Below are 16189 nucleotides of genomic sequence, written 5' to 3'. Positions count from 1 at the left end.
CTTTGGTCTGATCCAGCTGGCTTGTTCTTATGTTCTTATTCACAGATCTTCCTGGAAAGTGTTTGTTCACTGGTACCAGGGGAAGCTAATCACACCAGAGACTCTGTCACTAGATGTCATCCTAGATTACTCACAAGTTGGTCTCAAGCCCAGCCTTTATAGAGCCACCCTACAATGCCAGGTGGAGTTAGACTGAAACGTGCCTCATGCTGTAATGCTTGTTAGTTAACTGACTCAAGGAGAACTGACATTCCTTTTAGAATTGAGAAGTAATGATTATTACTTCTAAAATCAGTTCTTTATTCTATAAATGAATGGCTGCCAAAGGTAACCCATTCTCTCTTGCCCCCCTTTGTGAAAGATTCCAGACAACGTCTGAATGTATTTTTAAGAATGTGGCATATAAATATTTGAAAGAAATAACTTGCCAAACTCTTGTGAAAATGTTTAGTGCACCAGAATTGTGATTTCACTGGGGACATCCCCGTTTTTCTTGGGGGCTGTGAAGAAGTGGGAGTATACCCCCCGTTCCACTTGGTCCAATAGCACAGACTCTATGGCCCTGATTAAAGTAAGAAGAGAGATTGCCCACTTAAGCCTGTCCCGTTTTTCCGGAGTGAAGCTGCTCGGTGAAGGGAGGAACCTGTCTTGTGGCAACAAATGGAACTCTAAGGAGTAACCGGAAGAAACTATGTTCCAGACCCACTGGTGACAAAAAGACAGGAGATGCCTGCCTATCGGAATGCCCACATAGCCGCACCTTGTTGCTGGCACCAGAGTCAGGCTGAAAGGACTTACTGGACTTGTGCTGGCCGCAAAAAATCCTGCCACTTAAAATTACTCATCCTTGGCAGGACTAGAACTGGCAAGCTTTTTAAACTGCAACACAAAGGCTGCATTACCCAACTAAGCCACAGAAGCTCTAGTCTGAGAAAAGGATTGCGTCTGCCGGCCTGCTATCCTTCCCTCTCAGTAGTGGGGAGAGGATGAGCGAGAGGCCCTAAAGGCCGGCTTGGGTGAAAACCTGGGCTTGTCTGACCTGACAGATCTGGGCATGGCTCTCTTGTTATCTTTGTTTTCAACCAGGATCCTATCAAACTCTGAACCAAAGAGGGTATCTCCCCGAGAATCAAAACTGGAACCACTGTCTTAGAATGGGTTCCGCCTGCCATGGCTTAAACCAAGTAGGTGGCGCGCCATCAAGGATGCTGCCATTATACATGAAGTGGTCAAAAAGGAATCTAGGGTGGCATCCACTAAGAAGGTGACAGCCATGAGTACCCTTTTGGTACCCTCTCTGAGGCCCTGGTCCTCAGGAGGAATGATTGCTAGAAGGCGCTTTTGCCAGATGATAATAGATGTAGCCGCTGTTGCAGAGGGGGCGAGGATCCGAGGAGCCATAGCAGTGCCCTCATGGACCTCGGTTCCCCTCATGGATGGCTCTGGGTTTGTTGAGCCTCCATTTCTCGCCATTTGCTACGGCCCCCCCCCCCCCCCCCGTTCCAGGACTGCAGCCCGGGACTTGCCTGTTGGGTGTCGCCAAGACCGATGTAATCCTCCTCCTGGCACACCGATCCTTCAGCCGAGCGCTCCGCTTCCTGCAAAGCGTTGGAGGAGCTTGGCTGGGAGCCGTGGCTGCGCCCTGGGAAGGTGCGCGGCTCCCTCGCGGCAATTCTTTCTTCTTCTTTTTGGACGCGGGAGGTCCCTCCTCCCACCCTGCCGCGTTTTTGTCTTGCTGGTGCGTTAAGTCCCACTTTGGGGGGAAACGCTCCGTTTGCTTTTTGTTTCCTTTTGCTCCTCTTGTTCTCTCCGCCGCCGATCGGGCAAATGTCTCCCTCAGGGGGGTGAATGCCCTCGAGGACATATTGTCTGCAATTGTCTCTCTGTGCTGGCCCCAAGTTGAATAATACCCAGACACACACGACTGAAACAGACTTTACAGACAAACGCACGACTCACTAGACAGACTAACTTTTACAGACAAGTTCACACCAAACATACAATGACCACTGAAGCGAATGGAGCCTAGCTAAAATGCTGCACACCCTGCAGAGGCAGGAACAATACTGAGGGGAACTGCTTCTGAGGACCCCAAAAGGAAGTGACATGAAAGAGTTCTGATTGGTCCTGCCTCCCTGCAAGTAATGATGAACATATCTCTCTAGCAAGATGTCTCCCCACCTCCAGTAGAAGAAGAGTTTGCATTTATACCCCTTCTTTCTCTCCTGTAAGGTGACTCAAAGGGCCTTACAAACCCCTTTCCCCTCCTCTCCCCATAACAAGCACCTTGGGAGAGTTCCAAAGAACTGTGACTAGCCCAATGTCACCCAGTTGGAATGTAGGACTGGAAAAGAAATCTGGTTCACTAGATAAAACTCTGCCGCTCAGGTGGAGGAACAGGGAATCAAACCCGGTTCTCCAGATTAGGGTCCACCTGTTCTTAACCACTACATCACATGTAGAAGGAAATAATCAATAAGCTGCTATTGTCGGAAGGAAATAAAGCTTAATTCAAAGACGGAACTACTGAGACGGTGGAGAAAATATCACCTAAATGATCACAAATGTAATCTATTAAGTTTCCCTTCCCTGGAGCATTCACACCTCAAATAGCAGTTGAGGTGGTGTCAGACTTACAAATGTAAATCCATTTTTACACTACTACTTGGAAAGCATTTTAAAATCTAGATTGTTTAGATCTACATAGTGCACAAAAGAAAATTGATAAATACTATAATAGATTCCATCATCACTCAACCGTAAGCAAACAGATTAGGTAGCTTAATGACAAGTTTCAGCAAACAGCATTAGAAGTGATATATGGTAACATTATAAAAATTTATGTCAGTGACAGAGGACCCTTTAGTAATTTTTGATTTTGTGATTATATATTATACATCTGATTAGGAAATACGGCATTGTTAATTTGAAGAGTAAATTCCAGTGAAATCAATATGACTTGTTGCTCAGAAAATATGAGGATCAGATTATAACACTGGTCTTCTAAAGGAACATGCATTCTTGTAACGTGTACAGAAGCAAATGTCTGTCTGATAATTAAAAAGCTTTCGGTATTGAAACATTAACCTCAACATTTTAAGTGCGCTTTCTTCAAAATATATGAATTTTGTTAGTAGATATGCTTTTGTAAAGATTGGTCCAAATAAGCTTTTCTCTGAAATCTTTACAAAGCCTCACCGGGCCCACAAACAGATTTCCAATCACATCTAGAAGCAACATCATAGAGAGATTTGGCTCAACAAATGTCCTAGGTGGGAAATGAAAGTGACAAAGATGGAGCTGCAAACATGACATTAATGTTATTACTGGAACAAATCACCCTATACCTGGGCAGCTTGAGTAATCATCCACTACCAAACTGGACCAGAACAGGGCTGAATTTTTTTGACTTCTATTAATGATTGTGAGACTTTTTACCCACTATCACTCACAGTTGCCTTCTAAAGGGAAAATCTGTTTATGCATTTGGTGGTGGCATTTGAACACATGTGCTTGTGAGATTAAGGAACACATAAGATTAAGGAATGATGGCTATGTATTTCTGCATAAGGATGCACTTAAATGTCCCAAAACATTCCTTGCTTGTGTCATGTAAGGTCCCTGTCCAAAGTAATTATTCCACATACTTTGGACACAGCATTTCCACATCAAAATACCTAGTGTTCCACAAGCACTTACTTCGGTGACTGAACTAAACAGCAAGGATTTTTTAAAAACCTTAAAATAAATATTATACTGATATACACTTATTTCATCTAACAAAAAGGCAACGTGCTTATTTCCATATTTTTCCATATTATATACAACTGAAAGAACTTACTGATGATGATTATGGTTTCTTTATTAAATCCAAGAACACAAAGGTAGGTCTGAGGTGTGGAGGCAGGCATAAATAAACAAGGACTGTGACTGCATCCATAAGTGGAAAAGAAGCTACAGTATTCATGAAAGGAATACATCTGAGTAAATTTGAATCCCTTAGGTTCACGTGCTGTCTCTCTTGTCCTCTTGCATATCACATTACAGATGTCCTGAAGTTGCCAACTGTAGATGGCAAATTCTTGGAGATTTAGGGGGTGTAGCTTGGAAAAGGCAACTAGTCATCTTCTCCAAGTGAATCGGTCTCTGGAGAACAGTTGTCTGGAGATCAGTTGTAATTGTAAGATGTTCAGGCCCCACCTTACTGCTGGCAACCCTAACTGGGATGTCCAAATTTGAGGATTTTGAAAAAACAATATTTGTTTCCTGGCCACAAACTGGAATGTTAACACTGATCAACCATAGTAGCTCGAGACTTCAGTTTGTGGCTAACAGTTTTGGGATGGCAGGATTACCTAGGAGAGTGCTAAGAGGGAAGGTGGTAGGGCACTGAAGGTGGGTTCTTTCAACTGAGTTGTTAACTTATGAGTCATCTTTGCCAGGAATTGGATCGTTGCTTTTCACTTACGTGCACTGAGCCTGGAAGGGGAGGGGATTAATCACATTAAATTAAATAACTAAATGTTAAAAACGCAAAACTTTCGCTCTAGAGTTGTTATCAGCATGGCAACTAAGAACAAATACTATTTCATGTTGTTGGACAGTTTTTCCAAAACAAGAACATTCTGCTTACGAACACAGCAACTGATGGAGCACCATCAATGACTGGCTGCTAACATGGGCAACTTGCTTAGTTGAAAAAGAAGTGTCAAGTGTCTTTACTATTCATCACCAACATTTGGTTACAAAAAAACCTCAGTGATTGCCTGCACAAGCCATTAGACAATCATTAGAGAAGTCAATAAAATAAAGACCATGCCCCCAATGATCAACTATTCCAGAAGCTCTGGGTTGAGCATGATGACCAAATGATGGCAAAATGTAAGTGTTCGATCCCCACCGGAACTCTTTTGGCGTCATGGCTTAGCAGACCTGCTGTCCTGATTGGACTTGTCCTGTCCAAATGGCTTGCACGGAGCAAAACCTTTTCTGGGCTGAAATTTTCTGGTGTTCCAGAAAGTGCCTCTGGTGTTTTGTCTGGGATGAAAGCAGCACTGGTAAGAACGAAAGGAGAGGTTAAAGGTTGATTTATGCTCCTGCTTTTTAAAGTACTTGGGAATTGACTTAGTCTTATTCCGGGATTCTACTAGGATACTGTCAAGCTCCTCTCCAAAGAGCTTGCTACCCTGAAAACCGAACTCAGAAACAGCAGACATGGTTTTCCAGTCAACCTGCCATGATTTTAGCCAGAGAAGTCTTCTGGTAGCCACAGAAGATACCACTGCATGAGCTGTGAAGGTTAAGTTGTCGAGAGTGGCATCAGCTCCGAAGGAGGCTGCTAATAGAATTCTATTCACTCCCTCTAGCAAACTGGTCTCACCTGGTGGGATAAGGTCTAGTAGCTTCTTGGCCCAGACAATGGAAGCCCTGGCAGCAACAGAGGCTATGGCAGTCGACTTGACGGACATGGCCATTGCCTCATGTGAGCGCCGGCAGAATTGGTCCTATCTTCTATCTGAGGTGTCCTTGATGTAACCCTGTCCATCCTTGACCACCAGACAATTGTAATGCTGCCACTGGTGCGACTATAAGAGGCACTTGTAACATATCGTTAGTATAGGTAGGTAAGGCATATAATTTGTGTAAGAAATTAGGGTAGTGTCTATTAGCTCCTGACTTATCCCATTCATTTGAGACATGGTCCTCAAAATACTCAGGAAAGGGAAAAAACTTCTTTTCCAGCCCGGCTGGTGGGAAATATGCAGCATTGCCCCTATGCCTTGATCTGCATTTGCGCTGACTGGCTTCCTCCTAACCAGTAGTCTCATCTAAATGAAGGGCTGCCACCACTTTGGAGAGAAATTATTGATAATCCTCCATCTTAAAGAAGCAGGAAGCTTGTTCTGGAACTTCAATATCATCAGCTAGATTGTCTCCCAAGGAGAAGCCACCTTCTTCCTGAAGAACTATATCAGAATCTGAAGTGGCTGGTGATCTGGTTGCTGGGCTAAGATGAGGCTTTTTCAGCACAGCCTTGATCTTCCAGCCTGAGGCTCTCCGTTTCAGTTCACCTGATGTGGAAGGGAGAGGGGAAGGAGAACAGCTAGCTCTGTGGGACCCTTGGACAGAGGCACTGGGAAAATGAGCTCTAAATAAGGCATGAACCTGTTTGCTCACGGCTGCCGTTTCCCCTTTGAGAGAGTCCCTAACAATCTTGGCCACCTCTGCTTTTGAACAGCGTCCCTATCCCTCCTCCGAGTCCTCGGTGTTGTCTGCCAGCACAGGCGGTTCGGGATGATCCGCTGGAGCCGATTCCGGGTTCTGGTTGGCTCTGGTGCGTAATGCGGCCCTTGCCACCACATAGAATCTCCCTGCCTTAACTGCGGCCATGTTGCTGGCGCCCTTCTCCTTGGTGCCTGGGCCTCTGTGAGGGGGACTTGCCTGCCGGTCAAGTTCCTCTGTGCGGAGGGGGGAGCAGGCAGCCCAGTCTGGGGACCTGCTTTCACTCACTGGCAAAAGGTCCTTAGCGTCCCTGAGGTCCTCTTCAGAGGATAGAAAACGCTCCTCTCTTTGGGGCACATCTGTGTGCCCACTAACAAAAGTTGACAAAATTACCGCCACTGAGGTAAAAAACCCTCTGGGCCAAAAAACGCTGTGGCGTTAACTTTTCACTTTTTTGAGAAAGGGCAGTTCGTCTCCTCTACAAAGCAGTAAGAAAAATTGACAGAGAGAAGAGGCACAAAGCCTCAGGTAAGATAGATAGAAAAAAGGTAGAATTAGACTAAGGCAGAACAACTAGAAAGTTCAACTGCTCTCCCCTGAGGAACAGAACTGGAAGAGAGAGGGTGGTCTCCAGCAATCCCAGGGAGCTGAAATCTTTTTTAGGTTCCTGCCTCCTCGATTGGATGCTACAGAGAACACAGATGTCCTGGAACTCAATGGAGAATAGTCAATGTGAATGATGTTTTACAGAGCACCACAAGGTAAGTCTCTGACTTGAGCAGCTTACAATCTCATATCTGAGACAAGAAAGATGACAAAGCTGGGGGGGGGGGGGATAGAGATCGGGGAAAACTGGGGAAGAAAGTGAGTCCATTCAAATGACATGTACATGGACATCATTCCTGCAGAGGAGGGAAACTAAGGGGTTGTGCAAAAGTTTTCTCCTAGGCTATGCCTCTTCAGGAAAATACCCTCACATGCACAAAGAATTTTGTATCTCACCTGAAAGAAAATGAGGAAAAAGCAACTCTGCACCTTATTCAAGATGGCATCCAGAGCTTTGGCAAAACTAATTGGAAAGGCAAAACGAACTGATGTTCTTCCCTCTTAGAGCAGTGCCTGTCCTGCCGAATTTAGGGCAGGGGTCTGCAACCTGCGGCTCTCCAGATGTTAATGGACTACAATTCCCATCAGCCCCTGCCAGATAGTAGAGACATGCCCAGTTGGCCATGCTGGCAGGGGCTGATGGGAATTGTAGTCCATGAACATCTGGAGAGCTGCAGGTTGCAGACCCCTGATTTAGGGTTAGCAACTTGTGTGAAGAAAAAATGTCCTGTCCCTTTAATAGAGAGTTAATGTGCAGAAACAGATTGTTTTGTTGCACAGAAGTAAATAATTAAACTTGACTTATATGATAGAGGAAAATGTATTTGGTATAGATGAGTCAAGGCTTCTTAATGTTGGAGTTACGTCCAAAGAAAACCTGTCCTGGCCTGTTTTACCATTTTCACATGATGCATATGCTACTTCCTCTGCTGACCCATGCACCTGCAACCTTTCCAGATGATCTGCTGCAACACATTCTATGTGGCACTGTCTTGGAAAGCAGCTTGTAACTTTATGTCAGTCAAAAAGCTACAGCCTGATTTCTGATGATACTATTGTGCCACCACAACATTATGACATCTTTAAAACTGCGTCACTGACAACCAGTGTGTTTCTAAACTCAATTCCAAATACTGATTTTTTTACCTACAAAATCTTTCACAGTTTAGGGTCCACATACCTGACTGTCCTTCCTATATAATCCTCCTAGTAAACTAATAAATTCCTTCTGACTATTCCATCTGTTCATCAAAGATGACTGGTTCCAGAAATAGTTCAAACTGCTCCTTCCCTTCTGTCTTCCAATGAACATGCAAAACTGCTCTATTTAGAAGAGCATTTAATTAATGCAGCACTAAAGATTGTTTTGATTGAAAAGGAGAGGATTCAAATTGTTGTGAATTGTTTTAAAATCTGGTTGTATTGATGTTTTAATGTGCTCTGTTCTTATTTTTATTTTGACCTATGTAAATCACCTTGAATCTCTGGGAGAGGTATACATAAATTTCAAAGAAAAAGATCAGGCAGAAGTTACATTACAGAAGCTATAGAAGTTACTCAGCTTTTTAAATGGCACAAGCCTAACATAAAGAATACGTTCCTTTCCACACAAAAAAAGCACCCGTAAGATTCTATCAAATTACAAGCATGTAGTGTTACATTTATTGCTGGTTCTCTGCAAATTTAAATCAGAAAGCTCATTGATTTCACAAGATCTACTTTGTTAGAAGTTAATTTAAAAATCATGTTAACAAAATCATACCACATGGAGTGAATTGAGAGCATTAAGTTATTACACATGACTAAAATCTGTTAACACATGATTAAAGGGTCACTCAGGGCTGATACACTCAAATAGCCGCTGTGTGGTGATCTCTTTATCTGCAACAACTTCCTTACTTTCAGAAAAGCCTCCTGTCAGTATGCCACTGGAACCCTCTGGGGTTCTAGAAGTTTCTAGACCCAGCAGACAAAAACAGCCACATTACAAGGAGGCCAGAGGCATAGCTGGGCCATACTGCGCCCAGTGTGCACTCTGCGCTTTCTCCCCCCCCCCCCCCCCACCTTAGTTCAGCCTGAAAGTGCAGGCTGGAAAAACCGGCCTGTTCAGTTGAGGCTGAAAACGGCCTGGTAGGAACTACACTTCCCAGGAAACATTGGGGCTCGCAACCTTCAAGGTGTTGGTGTTAACCTTTAAGGCCCTTTGCAGCCTGGGACCCTCATAACTTAGGGACCATCTTTCCCCCTGCATCTCCACTTGGCCTCTGCGCTCGGTCCCTGCACTTGGTCCCTGGCCCCTCTATGATGCAGCTGGCCTCCACCTGGGCCAGGGCCTTTACTGCTCTGGCCCCTGCCTGTTGGAATACTCTGCATCCAACCATCAGGGCCCTGTGGGACTTGGAGCAGTTCTGCAGGGCCTGCAAGACAGAGTTATTCTGCCGGGTTTTTGGGGAGGCCAGCAGCTGGTGGGCTGCTCCCTCTGTGTGATAGGATCTGATTTACTGATAACATCATTGCCTGATTTTCCTCTCAGGAGGGGTGGAGTTTATATGAAGATTTTTTTAATGGTTGCCATATGTATGTTACGATATTTGTTTTGTAATTTTGTATAGATTATTATTTTAAATTTATTGTATTTATTGAAAGTTTTAAAATGTTTCAAATAATATTGTACACCGCCCAGAGCCCTTTGGGGGTTCATTTGTTGAACAAACAAACAAACAAACAAACAAACAAACAAACAAACAAACAGGCAAGGTAGGATAAGTTGAAAAAGAAAAGGAATAAAGTACCAGAGAGAATAATAAACAAATAAGGTAGGAGAGGCAACTGTTCCATAGCTTCTCCCTGTGATGCAGAAAATAAACTGAACAGCAGCAGGCGTTTCCACAAGGAGACAGGAAAGAAGAAGGGGGGGAAAGTTGACTTCTGCCTTGCTGGCAATTGGTGGAAAAGACCCACAAGATGCCCTCTACCTCAGGGGGAGAAGGACCATTCATGATGAGTATGCAATGGTCCATTCTTCCAGTGGGGCAGGAGGACATCTTGCTTGGGACCTCCCAGAGCTATGTACTCACGGGCAGGTCATCGCTCATGTATCCACAACACTGTGTAAAACCCTTCTTCCAAAGACTGTGTCTGCAGACCTAAACGTAGTGCCTAACAAAAGTGGACACATTAGATTAAGTTGTGGTCTAGCATATTTCCTCTATGGAAGCACAGTTAGACAAAGCGGCATTTATGGCCTTGCTTTTGATCGAGTGAACCATGATGCCTTGAGGTACAGCGATATTTTGAACCTTGTATGCCTCTACAATGCATGCCTTTAAAGCAGAGCTCAGGGCAACCTTAGACATCAGCTTGCACGTGTTGGGCGGGCTAACTGAGATGAACAGTGAATCTGTTTTTAATGGCACGTCCTGAGGATAAATACTTTTATTGCCCTTCTTGCATCCAAATTATGCTAAAACCTCACTGTGAGGTGGGCAGGGTTGTGATAAAAGAATGGTAGGTTTATTTCCTGGTTCATGGAGGGGGGGGGGAAGGAGCGCAGAGACGCCATTGTGAAGAGGGCCCAATTAGGTTGCTCCTTTTTTGTGGGAGAGGCTGTGGCTAACGAACAAGGGAAAAGAGACTTACAATAGGAAGACACAAGGAAGAAACGAAGAGGTGAAGTTTTTTAGGAGAAATCCTAGTCGGACTTGGAGAGGCTCCAAGACCTGACCTCCCTGTCCTGAGGCAGGAACAATACTGGGGCCAGAGGGGTGTGCCCAACCCATCTACAGGAAGTGACATCAAACTTTGTCCTGCCTCCCTGAGAATGAGTTGGGAATCACCCAATCAGGATGCCCGAGCCTCGCCCCCAGGAGAAGTTGGATGAAAGCTTAGGTTTGAAGATGGGGTCCTAATGAAGTACCACCTTATTTTTATGGAATGTGCACATGTCAGTTCTGATGGACAGGGTCCTTAATTCCAACACGCACCTGGTCAATGCAATGGCCACTAGGAATAGCGTTTTTACCCTTAGCTGTCTCAGAGAGATGTTCCAGATTGGCTCGAATGAAGGTTTCATGAGGGGTGACAGAACCATGCGCAGGTTCCATGTTAGGAAATGATGAGGTGCTAAATGCCTAAAAACATGTAATATTTATAGTATAGCATAGCTGGATTCTACTTTCCCCCCACAATAACACGACTACTCTTCTGGAAGTGATATTATAGTATCATTTTACATTACCATACCTTACTCTCCACACTTCCTGCAGATTACTCCTTTATGATGAGTACTGAAATCTGATTTCCTGCATTAAACTCTTACTCATGGAAAGCTAATTCAGCTTGATGACTTCCATACACTATTTTAAATAGTACATATCATTGCCTGTTAGTTGCTGTCACTGCTGACATTTTAAGAGAATTTTTAACATGCAATTAAAATCTCCAACAGAGACAGTATTTCCTTGGTAGAAAATGCCATAAACTGTGAATATCTCTGTCTCTTATACACAAAACATGGAATTAGCAAGGTGACAATGGATAACATACAACCCAAAAAATATTGATTTTTACCTTCTGTACTTAATCCTGGACTTGAAGTGAACTTTGCCACATCGACAATCTTTACGGCGAACTGTTGTCCAGTCTCCCTGTTGATACATCTCCGCACAACGCTGAATGGACCCCTGACAAGGAAGACACCGATCATGTTACTAATATACAGAATATGCAACATTTTCCACTGTCACCAAAACTTAAAAATAATTTTTTTCTGAGTTTCAACGTATCTCATAGCACTGTAGTCTATTATGTATAAAAATACAGTGGGCTCTAGAAAACTGCAAACGGCAGCACTCTGTCACCCAATGTACTAGATAATAAAGAACTACCTCCATGTTAAGGGGATGTGTAACTTGATGCTAGGAGAGGAGAAACTACCTGTGAACGACTGCTTCTCTTCATGGGCAGCTTACAAAATTTCTATGTGGAATCTGTCAGCTCCCCCCTTCTTCCCTCACATGTCTTGCCTTCCTGAACTTTCTCACTCAATACCTTCTGGGGGCATTAGGCAGCCGCTTCTCTTGCTTGCCCTACCTGTCGTTATCACGGTTGCTCATGCCATTGCCAGGGCTGCCCTGCTTCCTCTTGGCTGCCCTGTTGCAGCTGCCCCTGCCACTGCCTTTTCCTCTCCCAACCACAGTCGCTGCCTGTCAATCCCACGCTCAGGCAATAAAACACTTGTGAGGTTCAAGGAATTTTATTGAAGGCAAGTCAGGAAGCAGAAAAAGACTGTTTTGGTGAAAGCGCACCAGAACAGTTGATAATATGGATAGCACGATCCCCACCCCCACATGGGAACAACAGAGCTAGTAGTGTCCAGCCTGGAGGCTCTCCCCAACCGCAAACCTCAAGGACAGAACTAGGAGATAATCTGCATAAGCAAAAGCACTCCCATAGAATTTCCACCTCCCAAACATGGCAACTCGACTCTGCCTCCCCTCTGTACAAGGTTCCCACTTGTCCCCCTCAACCCCCAGCTGTTCAGAGAGCCCATGGAGACCCAGCTGCTGCTGCCTCCTCATAGGGACTGTGGACACTCCATCTGAGCTCCCCCTCCTGGAGTTCCTCACTCGGCCGAGGTGGTGGGGCTGCCACTGCCGTGTGTCCTGGACTCTGGAACCCTTCCCTACGACACCCTTGAGAAGGAGTCTGAGAATTGTAGTCTTGTCAGCTCCTCTGTGTGGGAGAACTGGTGTCCTCTACACTTCATCTTCCAGACTCCTTCAATAAGTTAATCATCGCCAATACAGCTTATACAGGAGGATTAGGTTTTTGATGGCAAAAGATTTGCAAGAATACGTACAAAGGCCCCGCACAGTACAGCTTATATTATCTAGTTCATCGGAGTTACCTAGTAACAAGTAGTTTTCACATTTAAAAAAGGGAATATTCCGGTCAATATGCGCAATTTTAGTAGTCTTTATCAGTTTTCAATGGTAGGCTCAACTCTCACTTCTTTAATGAATCTGCTGTACCAACAAATATAGCAGGATGTAGTGTCAGGCACAAAATTCACAACCATAACAATCTTAGGTTTACTTAAAATGTAAGATAGTAAATAGAGTTTTGAAGGGTGCTCAAGAAATTTTACTCCTAGTTCCTTAGCCCTCCCTATGATGGCAGAAACCAACTTAGAATATGTATAATGGATACATTTAATTTGTATGATTTATACATATTATAAAGTTCAACTAGTTTATTGCAGAAGAATATTATCATGCCACAGAATTTTGGTTAAGTATTTTCCACCTAAACCCAGAGAAAATGCAGGTCTAATCACTCTCTTTCAAAGTTCAGTGATTATCTCTGATGAAGTACATTTGGTGGAACACACATGAATTTGATGTGGTTTGGAACCAGGCAGAGATCCTTGGACACAATATGAGCTTCGCTAGAGCAACGATGGCTAATTCATAACCTTTAGGCTGCAGCCAGGTCCTGGCACAACTTTTTCTTACTCCCGGCCTCCAGGTGGCAGGCTAGCTACCACTGGTCCTCTGGTGACTTCATCACGCCAAGCTTCAGATCAGAATAGAGTCTCTCCCTCTACCATAAGTACTAAACAAGTTAATACTGCAGTGGCCACTGGACCATCTCTTAATTCAGCACCAGGCACCTGGCAAGTCAGATGAAATGAATAGTGGCACATAAGATAATCCTTCTGATCTGCAAAGAACAACATGACATGATGTTACAGGGAACTCTGGGATAACACAGATACTTTTGAGGCACCTACTAAATAAAAATGAGTGCACTTATACCTTTCAAACAATACAGTACTGCAAAATCGATTACAATAAAATTAAACACATTACCATACACAGACCTGCACAAGAACAAGGAACTGCATAATAAACAATAATAAGGATAACCAACAGAATAAAACGACCAAAAAGAAGCTCACAAGACAACTCATCCAGCGGATTGTCACCTAGTGATGACAGAAGGAGATGATATCCAGGGTGGTGGGGAAGTCTGATCTACTGTGATTTGATAGGGGCGAAAGGATAACAAAAACACCTTCCCAACTGGTTGAACCTGAGAGCTAAATATGAAACAATATAAAGAAAGAATATAAATGCCTCCATGATCACACAGGCTGGAATCCCTACATGTTTATTTACAGTATTTACATCCTGCTGTTGTTCTAATACAGGCACCCAAGGTGGCTAATGAAATTGCAAAAACAGACTCAAATTAAACTAATACATGAATGAAAATGTCCTCCTTTCCTCAAGGGAGAAGGTCCCTTCTCAGCTGTCAGGACATCCACAAGCAATGTCCCAGTTCCTGGGTGGGTCATGGTCCAGAGCCTCTAAGATAGTCAATAGCCCTTTTCTTCCAAATGCTGCACTGGCTGACTAGTAGATGTTCAGCTTGTAGTGACGGATAAATGTTGATAGGGTCTACCAGGTGGCTGTCCTGCATACTTGGTCAACTGAAGCTCTGTTGGTGAGTGCTGCATTGAATGCCACTTTTCTCAAGGTGAGAGGTTATGGCGTGAGGGAGTTGCAGATCTTGTACCATTTGTATGCTTCCACAATGCATAACTTGATGCGCTTGCTTATCATAGCTTTGGACATGCGCTGAATCAAGTTAGGACTGGAAGTTGAAATGAAGGGGGATTTGGACTTACAAACTGACTGAGTCCTTAGAATGAAGCATTTCAGAGCTCTTCTACCATCCAGGTTGTGCCAAGCACTCTCCTTTGGATTAGAAGTTATAGGACAGAAGGATGGAAGGTTGATCCCCTGTTGAGTATGGAGGGTGGAGTTGATTTTGGGTCTGAAGGTCAAGTCTGCTGTTAACACAACCACATCCTTGTGGAAGGTGCACAAGTCCTGTCTCACAGAAAGCACCTTCAGCTCGGAAACTCTTATTGCTGATGTAATGGCCACTAAAAATAGTGTCTTCATCATTAGCCAACTAAGTCGAATGTCCTGGATGGGCTCAAAAGAGGGCTTGGATAGGTATTTAGTACTGTATTTAACCTTCAGGCGGGAAATTTGTGGTTAGTGGGAGGATCTTCCATGGAAGTTCCCTGGAGGAAACAGATGGCATATCGGTATCTAGTTACAGGTGTGTGGTTGAAGGAAAGAAGTTCGGTCACTGCCTCCTGAGAATGGCTGCTCTGAATCCTTGGTTTACTCCCCCTTGCAGTAATGACACGGCTATTTTGAGATCTGGTTGGAGGCTAGTGTTTCTTTCTATGCCACCAGATGAAGGTTTTTCATATGTTATATATCCTGGTAGTGAAAGACCTCCTAGATAGTAACATGGTGTTGTTGACCTCAGAAGAGCAGCCTACATTAAGAGTCTGTCACACTCAATTTTCTCATGGTCAAATTCCACCAACTCTGGTCTGGATGGAGGATTGGACCCTGGAGGAGTAGGTCTGATGTCACTGGTAGACAAAAGGGTGGTTCCACAGACTGCTGCAATAGATCCATAAACCACTAAGGGCAGCAAGGCCAAAAGGGAGCCACCAGGATGACTGTCGCCTCTTGTTCTCTGATTTTCCTGAGGATCTTGGGAATAACGGTTAGGGGAGGAAAGGTGTACATTTGGGACACTGGGATGGGACAGCATTGACCTTCTGATATCCCAACATGAATTTCAAAGTCTGGTGGTTGCCCCCAAGGTGAAGAGGTCCAATGTTGGTTCCCAAAATTGTTCAGCTATCAACAGAAAAACTAGTCTGTTCAGAGACCACTCTCCCTCCTGGAAAGAGATCCTGATGAGCCAATTCAACTAAATGTTGGCCGTTCCCTTTATGTGGTTTGCTTGAAGAGATAACAGTTGTGATTCGCCCAAGAGAGAATCTGCATCACCTCCCTATAAAGATGGGTGACTTGGAACCCCTTTGGTTGTTGATGTGGGCTTTGCAGCTATATTGTCTGTCCTGATCAAGACATGTGAATTGAACAGTTACGGTTGGAAGTGCAAGAGAGTTAGACAAATGGCTTGGTACTCCAAAAGGTTGATAGGTAGTAGAGACTCCTCCAAAGTCCATTACCCTTGGATCAGAACTTCATTCAGGCTTGCTCCCCAGCCACTGGTGTCTTTGAAGACTTAGAACTGATGTTGAATTTGGTAGAAACAGCCTTACCTGAGGTTGGATTGGACCCTTGGTGTATATGGACTGGAAAGTTGTCCCTCTGCATGATTTGAAATTGAAAGGAACATAGAAGTTGTTGGAGGTGACAAGAATGCATCCTGATACACTGGATGGCCTCTGTGTTGGAGGCTAGCAGACCCATCAGAGCTGAAAGGGACATTAGAAACACAAGAGGCATCTTCATCA

At 44.2% G+C, this 16189-nt stretch overlaps 1 protein-coding gene across 20 annotated transcripts in view; it reads right to left on the bottom strand.

The window, feature by feature from the left end:
* The window catches only part of CASK (calcium/calmodulin dependent serine protein kinase), a 199529-nt gene that overhangs the window by 156900 nt on the left and 26440 nt on the right, over positions 1-16189 (bottom strand). For all 20 annotated transcript variants that reach the window (XM_048493384.1, XM_048493386.1, XM_048493380.1 and 17 more), the window contains exon 2: positions 11398-11510. In XM_048493384.1, the coding sequence (XP_048349341.1) occupies positions 11398-11510 (113 nt within the window). The remainder of the gene's footprint in view (positions 1-11397; positions 11511-16189) is intronic.

This window comes from Sphaerodactylus townsendi, linkage group LG04 (genome assembly GCF_021028975.2).
Source record: "Sphaerodactylus townsendi isolate TG3544 linkage group LG04, MPM_Stown_v2.3, whole genome shotgun sequence".
NCBI classification, from domain to species: Eukaryota; Metazoa; Chordata; class Lepidosauria; order Squamata; family Sphaerodactylidae; genus Sphaerodactylus; species Sphaerodactylus townsendi.
Note: the sequence above shows the minus strand (reverse complement) of the source record. Positions and strands in the feature narration are given on the sequence as shown.